At 40.0% G+C, this 13,768-nt stretch overlaps 1 protein-coding gene across 5 annotated transcripts in view; it reads right to left on the reverse strand.

Moving 5' to 3' along the window:
• The window catches only part of PLBD1 (phospholipase B domain containing 1), a 52,254-nt gene that overhangs the window by 24,859 nt on the left and 13,627 nt on the right, over positions 1–13,768 (reverse strand). For all 5 annotated transcript variants that reach the window (XR_002828088.1, XM_023750059.1, XM_023750061.1 and 2 more), the window contains exons 3-6: positions 5,112–5,195; positions 3,595–3,733; positions 1,587–1,727; positions 694–838 (exon numbers count right to left, since the gene is read on the reverse strand). Coding sequence is in view for 4 of the 5 variants with exons in the window: in XM_023750059.1 (XP_023605827.1) it covers positions 694–838; positions 1,587–1,727; positions 3,595–3,733; positions 5,112–5,195 (509 nt within the window). In the remaining variant the exon portion in view is untranslated. The remainder of the gene's footprint in view (positions 1–693; positions 839–1,586; positions 1,728–3,594; positions 3,734–5,111; positions 5,196–13,768) is intronic.

Consider the following 13,768-nt stretch of genomic DNA (forward strand, 5'->3'; position numbering starts at 1 on the left):
CTCTTATCTGTATTGTATTTATCTTGTCAGTGTCACATTTATAAGCTTACACATTCATTCAACAAAAATGTATTAAGTACTAAGGGTGCACACACTAGGTTAGGTGCTGTGCATACTGCCATGAATAAGAGAAGCAGAGACAGATCCTCAAGGAAATAAGGGGAGCAGGATCTGTCTTGCTCATCTTTGCTTCCACAGCAGAGCATAGAAAGAGCCTTGTACGTAATAAATAACTCAGTTGCATTTGTTGAAGTAATTTTTGTCAACTCTATTAACTAAGTTTATGTCATTCTATTTATTTTTATTTTTTTAAAATATATTTTTATTGATTTCAGAGAGGAAGGAAGAGGAAGAGAGCAACAGAAACATCAATGATGAGAGAGAATCCTTGATTGGCTGCCTCCTGCATGCCCGCTACTGGGGATTAAGCCCACAATCCAGGCATGTGCCCTGACTGGGAATCAAGCCTCTATCTCCCAGTTCATGGGTTGACACTCAACCACTGAGCAACACTGGCTAGCCTATGTTATTCTATTAAAAAAGCATTAAAGCCATATTTCTTCAAAAAGCATTCTGAAAATTAAATTTCATTAATGTTTATTAACCACTAAACACTTCTCCCATTCCAGTTACTTTGAATCACCAGGGTTTCATCCTGAAATAGTACTCAGATGTCCCTCTAAATTTATTTACCTGGGTAACTGCTGAAAGAGAGGCGACTACTGCTGGTGTCTTTATCTTTGATGTTGAAGTCCCAGTGTTTATATATCCTGAGCATGGCTGCATATGTGTACCAGCTTGAGTGAGCAAAATAGATGTTCTCAAATCCAGGAAGAACCTATAGTCAGAAACATAGTGAATGATATAGATAACTGACTACAAGTAACATACAGATATTTGTCATAAATGATTAACACAACTGTGACACAAATTGACACCATCCTATATAGCAGCGGTTCTCAACCTATAGGTCACGACCCCTTTGGGGGTCGAACGACCCTTTCACAGGGGTCGCCTATATACATCCTGCATATCAGATATTTACATTACGATTCGTAACAGTAGCAAAATTACAGTTATGAAGTAGCAACAAAAATAATTTTATGGTTGGGGGTCACCACAACATGGGGAACTGTATTAAAGGGTCGCGGCATTAGGAAGGTTGAGAACCACTGCTATACAGTAAGTGTACAGGGAGATATATATCGATAACTGATTACAAGTGAAACAAGTGTACAGGATATGTCAATTCAGGTGTCTATTGCTATATTTATTACCGGAAATTAACCTTTAATGTGCACAAAAAAGACTCTGAGCTAGCAGCTAAATGGAAGATTCTGGAAAGTGGGAGTGGTACGTACATACAGCATGGGAAGAATGGTGGAAGGAACAGAGGTAACATCATGTACAGCCAATTCCCTCCATCAGTTCCTTCTAGTCCTTAAAGTCCACAATAGAGGAACCCATGAGCTGATCTATAACTACAGCCCTAGCAGTGATGAGATGTTGACATACTTGGGTGTCATACGGAAAAAGTCTGTGTGGACCAGAACCAGGAAAAAGAGAAAGGCTGTTGTGTGTCTCACCTTGATAAGAGCAGAGCAGTGTCCCTGGTCCCATCTCTTAAAAACATCCAGGCTGGAGTTTTTTGTGTGAGAGAATGAGGGAATCAGATCCAACAGATCTCCAACAGCATTCAGGAACTGAATCTGGAACAGGGTCATGGGCTGGGAAAAGACAGAGTGCGCTCTTAACACTGATTTGTAACAGGTGTCATTTTCTATTGTTTCTCTCATTAGGGACCCATTAAATCATTCCTTTGTGAAGGGTCTCTAATGTAACAGGTGCACTAGATTTTATTATAAATGATGATTTTCTTAACGTTATAGCTTATGAGGTATTTTAGCATGTTTTAATATCCACAGTCTGGGGAGATTCTCCCAAGACAGCATGCCTCTCCAGGTTTTTTCAGTCTTGGCACTAGTGATAATAATTCTTTCTTGGGCGGGGGTGGGAGGGGGCTGTGCATTGCAGGATGTTTAACAGCATCCCTGGCCTCTAGCCACTACACATCAATAGCACCTCCTAGTTCTGACAACCAAAACTGTCTCCAGGCATTGCCCAATACTCTCTGGAGGGAAATCGCCCCTAGCTGAGAATCACTGCTTTACAGTAAAAACAGTCAACTAAGATGCTTTTGATTCTGTGTTTAACATAGAACTGTCTTGACAGCATTAACCCTCAAGCAATGATCAGACTTGAACATGAACTTTGTGCTAACTAGACAGCATTGCTCCAGCAAGATTCAATCCACCAGAGTAGCCCAGGGCTGGGCATCTACATACAAACTGGTTTTCAGGAACAGGTGGTGGGAGGACAAACATAAAAGACATTTTAAACACAAAAACAAAAGTCCCAATCTAATTATTCAACTTTAAAAATTATAGGGTCTTCACTGATTTTTAAAAAAATCTTTATTGTTTGGGGGTGGGGGCGGCCTGGGAGAGGTCAGTGGGAGGAAAAGGAGACTTATGTAATACTTTAAACAATAAAGAATTTAAATTAAGAAATATTGTTGAGAGTATTACAGATGTCCCCCCACCACCACCACCATTGCCTCCCTCCACCCAGTTCCTGCCCTGCCCCAGGTCTTCAACACCCTACTGTTTGTGTCCATAGGAAATACACATATGTATATAAGATCTTTGGTTAATCTCCCCCCCTGCCCCCTTTCCCTCTGAGATTCATCAGTCTATTCCATGTTTCCATGCCTCTGATTCTATTTTATTCATTAGTTTATTTTGTTCATTAGATTCCGTGTATTTTGATTTTTAGATTAAATTGTTAGATATGTATTTGTTGTCATTTTATTGTTCATATTTCTTCTTCTTCTTCCTTCTCCCCCTCCTCCTCCTCCTCCTCCTCCTCCTCCTCCTTTTCTTCTTCCTCTTCTTCTTCTTAAAGAATACACTTCAACATTTCATGTAATACTGGTTTGGTGGTTATGAACTCCTTTAGCTTTTCCTTGTGTGGGAAGCACTTTATCTGACCCTCAATTCTAAATGAGAGCTTTGCTGGGTAGAGTGATTTTGGTTGTAGGTCCTTGCTTTTCATTACTTTGAATATTTCTTGCCAATCCCTTTAGGCCTGCATCATTTCTGTTGAGAAATCAGCTGACAGTCTTATGGGAACTCCCTTGTAGATAACTAACCACTTTTCTCTTACTGCTTTTAAGATTCTCTCTTTGTCTTTAACCTTTGGAATTTTAATTATGATGTGTCTAGGTGTGGTCCTCTTTGGATTCCTTTTGTTTAGGGTTCTCTGCGCTTCCTGGACTTGTAAGTCTATTTCTTTCACCAGGAAGGGGAAGTTTTCTGTCATTATTTCTTCAAATAGGTTTTCAATATCTTGCTCTCTCCCTTCTTCTGGAACCCCCATAATGTGAATGTTGGTATGCTTGAAGTTGTCCAGAGGCTCCTTACACTATTTTCATATTTTTGGATTCTTTTTTCTTTTTGCTCTTCTGGTTGGGTGTTTTTTGTTTCCTCACGTTTTTCATATATCTTTAATAAAATAGCTTCTTAAAAATCTTACCTTTTCCCCTTTTAATACAGCCTTCTTCATTGCTCCTAGATACAGCCCATCCATTTGTGCCATTACATAGCCTGTATGTCTCCAAAATGGGTCATCCTTATAAGATTTGATGTTATTCCGTGTCCACTGATCTTGCTTCCTGAAAGACAAATTAGATTTGTACTATAGGTCTCTATGGTTGCTCATCAAAAGCTAAGTTAAACCCAGGCATTTAGAGATAATATATTCAGATAATTATGATAGTATAATTTAAACCCTGGATCTTGTAACATTCCTGATAGTCTTTGAAAGACTATCAGGGAAAATCTGAAATGATTTTTAATTCCCCCTGGAACTATGACGCTTTCTTTAGAGCTCCCTCAAAGCTCTATCAGGAACCGAAACACAGGTGTAATGTTATCTATCTGTGATACTGAGACCTAAGAAAGTCAAGGATAGACAGTCCAAACTCATTCATATAAAATCATAACACCTCATTAAATCAGTAAGGATAAGTTCACTTTACTTTGGTGTATACAAGAGATAAAGTTAAACAGCAGGAAAAAATAAAAACTCCTTAAGGGCTGGATCATTTGCATATGTTTATTTTTCATTCAGATCATTTCATAGTTTCTGCTTCATTCTATTTCAATTGTTGCCAGTAACTGCCTCAATGCCTCTGTCCTGGCATGCTTAGCAAAAAAAAAAAAAAGAAAAGAAAAGAAAAAGCCTTGTTTTTCATAGTGCTTTCATTGTGTCTCTCCTCTTTTACTAGTAGTTCTCTGCACTTCATAGGGGGTGATTTAACATAACTGTATACTGGAAGTCATTTCTGATTTGTTTGAGTTACGTCTAGATCAATTTTTTAGAATACAATGTTATTACTTCATGGGATCTAGCCCAATGCTTTTTAACTGATGCTCTGTAGGACTTCAGCAGGCGATAAAGAGGTTCCTTAGTGTATAAATTGGAGGACAATATTAGAGCTCTTCTATCCCCAAATTAATTTCATAGCCTGTCATCCCACAAACATATACATTTTCTGAATATTGAGAATTATTAGCCTTCAGAAAATTTTATTAAAGTGGAAATATTCTCAGAGAACATTAAGAATTAAGACTTTAGTTATGAGCTAACACTCCAGCTCAGATTAGTCAACTGGCTGGTGAAAAGGAAGCACCTTACAGAGGGAGGAGGAGGAATCCCTGCAGGAAAGAGAGGGGCCTCCCAGGGAGGGAAACGATCCAGGGATTTGATTTTGCCTCTTTTCACTGATGGTGTCCTCCCCAGCTGTGCCAGCAATCGACAATGTGATAGTCAACCTGACCTCCGAAAGGGCCCAAATTACAGGGCATGTTGTCTGCAACCAGTTTTCACGCTGTTACTAAAAGGTAATTACCTCACTACAAGAACACAACTGCAGAGTCCTGCCTCAGAGACAGAAAAAGAAACTGGCGAAGGAAAAATCACTGTTTGAAATGACACAGCCACATCTTGCAGCCTCATAACAATGAGAAGAGAAAAGCTGTTATACATACTTCATGAACTCCTGCACTTTATCCACGATGGAAGGTTTCTTAATCAGCTGTGGGTAGAGGTTTATGAAGTGGTCATATATGTGCCTGAAATGAAAGATCAAAATGGTTACATTCCTATTTTTCTTCTTGGGTTTCTCCATCATAATCAATGAGCCAACCTTTTAGCTAACTAGGATGTCCCTTATTGCAAACCTCTAATATTTTTTTTAATAAATCAAACACACAGTTTAAAATTGGGAAATATTGCCAACTATAGAAAAACATAGAATATAACACTCAAGTATCCATTATATAACTTTATTAAATCACTCTATTTTGCCATATTTACTGCATCTATATTTTTCATTATATAATTTACTTTTTACTTGCATTTATTTTTTATTAAATTTATTGCTGCATATATTTTTAAATAGAAATAAACTTTAGATAGACTTAAAGTCACTGTGCACACCTTCCTGACGCTAATTACTCTCCCTTCTCCCTGGAGGTGACTACAATCCTGAATCAGTGATTTATTATACCATCATGTTTTTATACCATCACTACATATAGATGTATCCAAAAACAATGTATAGTATTATTTATCATGGTTCAGAACAAAGTATAAGTAAGATCATATTATCTATCACTTTAACTTATTTCTCTCAATATTGCATTTTTAAAGAAATATCTATGTTGTCATCTGCAGCTTAAATTTATTCTTTTCATCTGCTGGTAGTATTCCATGGTATGACTACTGTAACAATTCCTGTATACATACCCCTGATGGACATTTAACTGGTTTTTAATTTTTCACTATCATAATGTATCATCAAATATTGCTGTAAAATGTCTCTTTTTACACATTTGGATGTTCTTCTAGGCTATGTAAAATATATAAAAGTAGAATTGCTGCCGAAACCGGTTTGGCTCAGTGGATAGAGCGTCAGCCTGCGGACTGAGAGGTCCCGGGTTCGATTCCGGTCAAGGGCATGTACCTGGGTTGCGGGCACATCCCCAGTGGGGGATGTGCAGGAGGCAGCTGATCAATGTTTCTAACTCTCTCTATCTCTCTCCCTTCTTCTCTGTGAAGAATCAATAAAATATATTTAAAAAAAAAAAAAGTAGAATTGCTGGGGCAAATATTCTAAGTATCTACAGTGACTAGATATTGCCAAGTTGTTCCCCACAGTGACTGTACCAATTGACATTCCCACCAGCTACATATTAGACTTCCCCTTGCTCCACAGCCTCACCAACATTTGATATGGTCAGATCTCATTTTCAACAATTTAGTGGGTTTTAAATGGTTTCTTGTTGTTTTAATTTCCATTCACCACAGGATTATTGGGTATTTGGTATTCCTTATTTTAAAAATTACTTTAAAAAGTTAAATGTCTCATATGCTTAAACATTTTTATTGAGATACAATTGACATGTAACATTTTATAAGTTTAAGGTATACAACATGTTGATTCGATCCACTTATCTATACTAATAAAAGGGTAATATGCTAATTAGACCAGATGTCTTCCTGACTTCCAGACAAAGCCGCAGCGGCTGCTGCTGCGAGGGCCAGGCCGAGGCTCAGGCAGCCGCTGTGGCCGGCAGTGGCAGTAGCAGTGGTGTGATGGGGGCATTGCCTTCTCCTGATGGGCCGGTCACCTCCTGCATAGGGAGGCCAGACTGCAGCGTAGGCCCACTCCCTGCCAGGACTGGGCCTAAGCCGTCAGTAGGACATCCCCTGAGGACTCCCGAACTGTGAGAGGGGGCAGGCTGGGCTGAGGGACCCCCCCCCTCCCCCTGTGCACGAATTTTCGTACACCAGGCCTCTAGTATATTATAATATGATTACCACTGTGGTGTTAGCCAACACCTCTATCAGGTCACATAATTATCACTTCTTTTTTTGTAGTGAGAACAATTAAAATATAGACTTTTAGCAACTTTGATTTTATAATACAGTGTTGTTGACTATAATCGCTATGCTGTGCATTAGATCTCCAGAATTTATTTATCTGCTAGTTGCAAGCTGGTCCCCCTAACAACATCTTACAATTTGACACTTTTTTTTTTTAATATATTTTATTGATTTCCCACAGAGAGGAAGGGAGAGAGACAGAGAGCCAGAAACATCGATGAGAGAGAAACATCGATCAGCCGCCTCCTGCACATCCCCCACCGGGGATGCGCCCGCAACCCAGGTACATGCCCCCGACCGGAATCGAACCCGGGACCCCTCAGTCCGCAGGCCGACGCTCCATCCACCGAGCCAAACCGGTCTCGGCAATTAGACACTTTTTAATTGATGAAAATAATCCATTAACATTTACTGTAATTTTTGTATATTTGGATTTATTTCTACAATCTTTTCTGTTTTCCATTTACCATCCTTTTGTTTACCCCCCCCCACACCTTTTATTTTCTTTGCTTAGATAATATTTTCATTATCTTTTTCTTAACTTCTATTGATTTAGAAGCCATAAAAGGTATTTCTATTCTTTCAGTAGTCATTGAAATTTTAAAAACCATTTTTAATTATTCATTTCCTTATAAAGTCTAAGTGAATTTCATATTTCTCTCCTCCTCCAAACATAATGCATATTTTAGCAAGCTTTAACTGCCTATTGACATCCCCCATCATATTATTGTTCAAAGATTTAGGTTTGCTTCTTTTAGTTAAAAAATATATTTCTATTTAAATTGTTTTCTAATTTTTAACTTTTTAAAACTTCTCACCCAAGGATATGTTTTTATTGATTTGAGTGAAAGAAAGTGAGGGAGGGAGGGAGGAAGAGAAAGAGAGAAACATGGTTGCCTCCCATACACACCCCAACCAGGGACTGAAGCTACAACCTATGTGCCCTGTCCAGGAATCGAACCCGCAATCTTTTTGGTATACTGGAGGATGCTCCAACCAACTGAGCCACCCAGTTGGGGCTCTAATTTTTAATTTTTATTTATTTATTTATTTATTAAAGGGGAGAATGATTTTTTTTTATTTTTTTAAAAATATTTTTATTGATTTTTTACAGAGAGGAAGGGAGAGGGATAGAGAGTTAGAGACATTGATGAGAGAGAAATATCGATCAGCTGCCTCCTGCACACTCCCTACTGGGGATGTGCCTGCAACCAAGGTACATGCCCTTGACCAGAATCGAACCTGGGACCCTTGAGCCCGCAGGCTGACGCTCTATCCACTGAGCCAAACCGGTTAGGGCTAATTTTTAATTTTTAAAGTAAAATTTTATTCTTTGTTTAATGGAAGTCTGTGGGTGGTCAAACACTTCCCTTTATATGTTTGAAAATATCCTTTGGGACCTAAAGTCTTTGTTAAAATGTTCTATGAAATTAATGTGGAGTGTATTCATGATATTATTGTTGACGTTTTCTTAGTATTCAATTTGTATATTTTGGAACTTTGGTGTGCAGGCATTTTTATTTGTTTGAGACTCCCTCCCCCGCTTAGTGCCTCTCTCTGACTCCCTGAGAACTAGATCTTCGAGTGACTTTTGGGAACTTCTTTCCTATGGAATACAGCAGCCGTATCTGTAATTGAACCAGCACATGGATGATTTGGTTCTAGATTTCCCCACCCCCTTCTCCAAGCTCATAGTTTCTTGTAAATCTGTAGGTTAGGATGCACATCTATAGAGGTTATTCTGTGGCTGCCTAGTTTATAAACAGTCAAAAGTAGCAAGGAAACTTCCGCTTCCTAGCTGTGACTCAGCTCACTCAGAGCACTGAGGCCTTCACCCATCAGCAGCGGTGGCTGCCTCTGCCTGCTTCAGAACAAGGCCCAGCAGATCCATACTTCGTCACTTTGTTTTCTGTTCCACTTCTTGGTCAAGAGATGCTTAATCTAGCTGTATTTCTCTTTCTATATATTTTATCTCTTATTTGCTGTAAGTTTGGAGCAAAATCAGTCAAATTGTGAACCCCTTATACTCTCTGGAGTATAAGGAAGTTAACTTTGTTTATGTCCATTAGCCTATGGTAAAATTGGTTTCCTAATTCATTTCATTGCAGTTCCAAGAACCTATCGCTGAAAGTACTTACTATAGTTTCCAGAACTGAAACTGATAGAGTGAGAATATAGTTTTATTGCCAGTTAGGTAAACAATATTAAAATCCTTTGAACTCTTTTATTTTATGGTCCTTGAACTCAGCAAACTTTACTTCACGAGAGCTTTCCCTTCAAATTATTTGTAAATATATTTTTTTAAGTTGAATGATCACATTGAACTTTTGTTTATGTATCTTTTATATTGCCACATCTAATCTATGATCAAGTTAGTCACTTTTCCCTGTCTACCACCTCTACAACTGGAGGAGAGAATAGCAAGAAAGCTAGACAGGTGTGTGGGTGACAAGGAAGGACTGCTCTGCCCTGATCTCACACTCCAGGTGAATGAAATGCAGAAATTCCAAATGAATTTGATGACTTGATGTAGCTGCTTAGGGAGGCTACAGACCTACAGTATCCCACTCCAAGATTGCATGGGGAAGTAGAGATGGCTGTCTGGGCTCATGAGCCAAACATAGCACCCCTAAACACCTCCATGAGTTTTGGAGCATAGCCAAATGATGTGTGTGTGTGTGTGTGTGTGTGTGTATGTGTTTATATGGCCTAGGGTGAAATAAGTGGACACTGGGGGCTAATGGACCTGGTTGGGCAGAGGACTTATACTTGTGGTGAATATTGCAACCTCAAATGGCACTGATTATGCAGCTGGAGACCATGGAATCTTCATCAGATGTCAGATAGGGAAACATCTAAGCCAAAGACTAAGTGAGATTGTTTCCCTTGGGTAGATGCCAGAGAAAGACACAGGACACCCACCGATTAAACATCTCCCCCTCCCTCCAAGAAGCCTCAGTAAGACCACTCCATTCTGAGAAAAAGTAGGAAATTCTGAATTGACTCAGCTGAAATGATAAATTATTTTGTTTATATGGAATGACTATGGTAACATTTTGCTAGGTATCAGAAGGAATGGGCTCTTTTAAAATGATTTATGTGAAAATAAAATAATATTTCTTGGAAAAAATAATTTGTGGGCTATTGACTTACCATGCTCTCTCAGGTAAGGAAACAAAAAATCAGGGGTCCTCAAACTACAGCCCGTGGGCCACATGCAAATACAAATATTGTATTTGTTCCCGTTTTGTTTTTTTACTTCAAAATAAGATATGTGCAGTGTGCATAGAAATTTGTTCATAGTTTTTTTTTAAACTATAGTCCGGCCCTCCAACGGTCTGAGGGACAGTGAACTGGCCCCCTGTTTAAAAAGTTTGAGGACCCCTGCAAAAAATTCATACATTTTACTCAGAGTCTCCCTGCCTAGCTCCATCCAGAGTTCTGATCCCCTCAATTTTTTCAGTCTATTTCAACACAGGGCAGTGTTTCTCAACTGGAGTAATTTTTCCCTCCAGGAGGCATTTGGTAATGTCTGGAGACATTTTTGGTTGTCGCACTAGGGCAGTGGTCGGCAAACTGCAGCTCGCGAGCCACATGCGGCCCTTTGGCCCCTTAGGTGTGGCTCTTCCACAAAATACCATGTGCGGGCGCGCACGTACAGTGCGATTGAAACTTCGTGGCCCATGCGCAGAAGTCAGTTTTCGGTCTGGGCGAGTCTATTTTGAAGAAGTACTGTTGATATTTGGCTCTGTTGACTAATGAGTTTGCCGACCAGTGCACTAAGGGATAAGGTGCAACTGGCATCTAGTGGGTAAACATCCTACAATGCACAGGACAGCTCCCACAACAAAGAAGAATTCAACCCAAAATGTCAGCATATAACAGTAGACAAGACAGATGGCGATATGGGACTAGAACTACTGACAATTTTTTTTTTGTTTGTTTGTTTTTTTAGCAGAGACTAGATTTATTCAATTCTGACCTTCAGAGCAGGGGAAGTGAAACTTCTACCCTGAGATTCGAAGTGGAGGCCTCAAATGATGCTGCGCTATTCAGGGCCCCGAGGAATACAATCCACTTGCAGGTGCCTCAGGGCGAGGACCTTCTCTGATCCCTGAGCCTGGGATCCTACACTTTTTAAAAAAATATATTTTTATTGATTTCAGAGAGGGAGGGAGAGGGAAAGAAAAATAGAAACATCAATGATAAGAGAGAATCATTGATTGGCTGCCTCCTGCATGCCCCACACAGGATTGAGCCACAACCCGGCATATGCCCTGACCAGAAATCACGAATTGAACCGTGACCTCCTGGTTCATAGGTTGATGCCCAACCACTGAGCAACACTGGCTGGGCTGAAAACACAGGCTTTAAATTCTGACTAAAGCTTGACTCCACTACTTCTAGGCTCTGTGACCACAGCAAGATTGCTAATTTCTCCACATTATGAATTCTCATCAATCAGTGCTAACAGTAATATCTATGTCATAGAGGTGTTAGATTTAGTTTCGACTTCTGTGGTGTGTAAAATCGGTAAATTTCCTCCTAAGTTGGATGAAACTTTGCTCACCTGTACATTTCTCACACAAATTCTTATGTGAGAATCATGAAGACACTGGTTCCCCCACCTTTTCCTGAATCTTTTTGCATTATGTTAATACCACATTACTTAGCACTCACTTGTCATCTGCTATCTCCTGTTTTCTAATTGTTCTTACTTCCTGGGTCAGAGACTATATCCCATAGAGATTAATCCATTTGAGTCTGCGTGTGTGTGTGTGTGTGTGTGTGTGTGCACGCGCGCATGTGCATAAACTCTGCAACTAGATAGCCTAGTTTCCAACCCTAGCTCCGTGACTTTCATATCAAAATATGGAGATAATAATGATAAATACTTCATAGCATTATTGTGGATTAAATAATTTAACATGTGTAAAATGCTTTGAAAAGTGTGTGGTATATTTTAAATGCTATGTAAGTGCTAGGTATCATCATTATCATCATCATTTTGTGATTCATGTTATGTTACAGATAATTACTAATTAATGGGTCTATTGATATTTTTGAGGGTGAGACTGTGTCTTACTTACCTTTCCTTTGCCCACAGCTTTGACCTGGAAGCATATTCAGTTTCTAACATAGAAAGGGGCAGGATGGGGCTGTGGAAGAGATTCTTGAGCTATTTCTCGGTGGTAGGCCAAACATAAAAAAAGATTCCACCATTGCCTACTTTCTCTATTTGTGCTATAATTTTGCTTACAGCCTCTTTTACTCATAGTTTTAGCAACTGTTGTGGCAACATATAAACTTAAAAGGAGTCATCTTTGAAGAATATACTTAGGAACTAACTCTCCCCCTACCTTTCTCCCTACCCCCAGAGCCTGGTACAGGTAGTGTAACAAGTGTTTGTTGCAGTGAATTGGCTCATGCTTCCTGGGCAATTCCAGAGGTCATTTCAGCAGCCACTTCAGCAGCACAAGAATCAGCCACTTCATTAAAAACTAGAGCAGACCAGGTCCCTACACCCAGAAAGGTTTCAGAAAGGTTTCATGACTCATTTTATTAAAAACCAATCTATGACTATTTAGCGGCTTTTACATCATGAATGAAACATCAGAGATTCTGAATTCGGAACTCTTAGGGAACCAGCCCACAGAGTTAAAAACAAAGGAAGATGCTCTGTTTGTTTGGTCAAGGTTGCTAGACACTGCAATGCATGGAAATGTGTAGCTCACACTTCTGATTCATCTCCAACAAAATTGCAACAGCAAAAAGATTCAATTAAACCTAATAAATGTGTAATTAAATAACTGCTGGGGGCAGAAGCACTGGGCCAGGTGTCTGGGGGTATACAAAGGGGGATAAGATAGGGACCGTGCCCTCAAGGCACTAACAGATGGTGCGGGGAGAGATGGAGCTCTGATCTAGTGGGGATGGAATCAGAAAAAGCTTCGTCAGGAAGATAGCATCTGAGATGGATCTAGGAGGCTGAGCAATGTTTCAATCGGTGGAGATGGGAGAGGTAGCATCTGGCTCTCAGGAATCATGGTGGGAAGAGTTGCTAGGCAGGGGTTGTGTGAGAGGTGGAAGGGACTCCACAGCACAGCCCAGCAGCCCATCTGGAATGAATGCTTGCATGGTAAGGTTAATAGCTTGCAGGGTGTGACTCCTCAGGAGATGGGTCAGGGTGGGGACAGTGGAAGAAGAGGGAGAAAAGAAGAGAGCACGAGGGGCAAGGCAGTGATAGAAGCCTCTAAAAATATCTAGTGCCTAATCCAAGCTGTGGTCCAGCCAAATCTGCTGCTGCTGCGTAGGATGGGAGAACTCACAAGAGCAGCACAGGTATATGGCCTTGAGCTGCACGAAAAATACAGAGGGCTGGGTCCAGGACCAAACTGTTATCTGGAAGGGTTGTAAAAGTTCTAGGAGACAACAAATTACTGAACACTTCAAAGGAAATGATGGGGGATGTGAGAATATTTCTTTGTGTGTTTTCGTTTGGTCTCTCAAGTATGTCATAGGTTGAAAAGAGCAAATTATATCTTTGGGGATGGGTAGACCACTCTCTTTATCTGAATATCTCAACTGTTCACCCTACAATATCCATCTTCTCATATACCTCTTCCGGCCAAGAATCAGAAGAATCTAAGGAACAGCACCCCATCTTAAATGTGGCCACGTGGGGAAAAGAGGCAGCCCTACACCCCCACTCTGCTGCCTGAGCAGCTTTCCAAGTTGAGAGGGAAACGAGAAAAGA

This window comes from Myotis lucifugus, unplaced genomic scaffold, assembly GCF_000147115.1.
Source record: "Myotis lucifugus unplaced genomic scaffold, Myoluc2.0 scaffold_10, whole genome shotgun sequence".
In the NCBI taxonomy this organism is placed as follows: Eukaryota; Metazoa; Chordata; class Mammalia; order Chiroptera; family Vespertilionidae; genus Myotis; species Myotis lucifugus.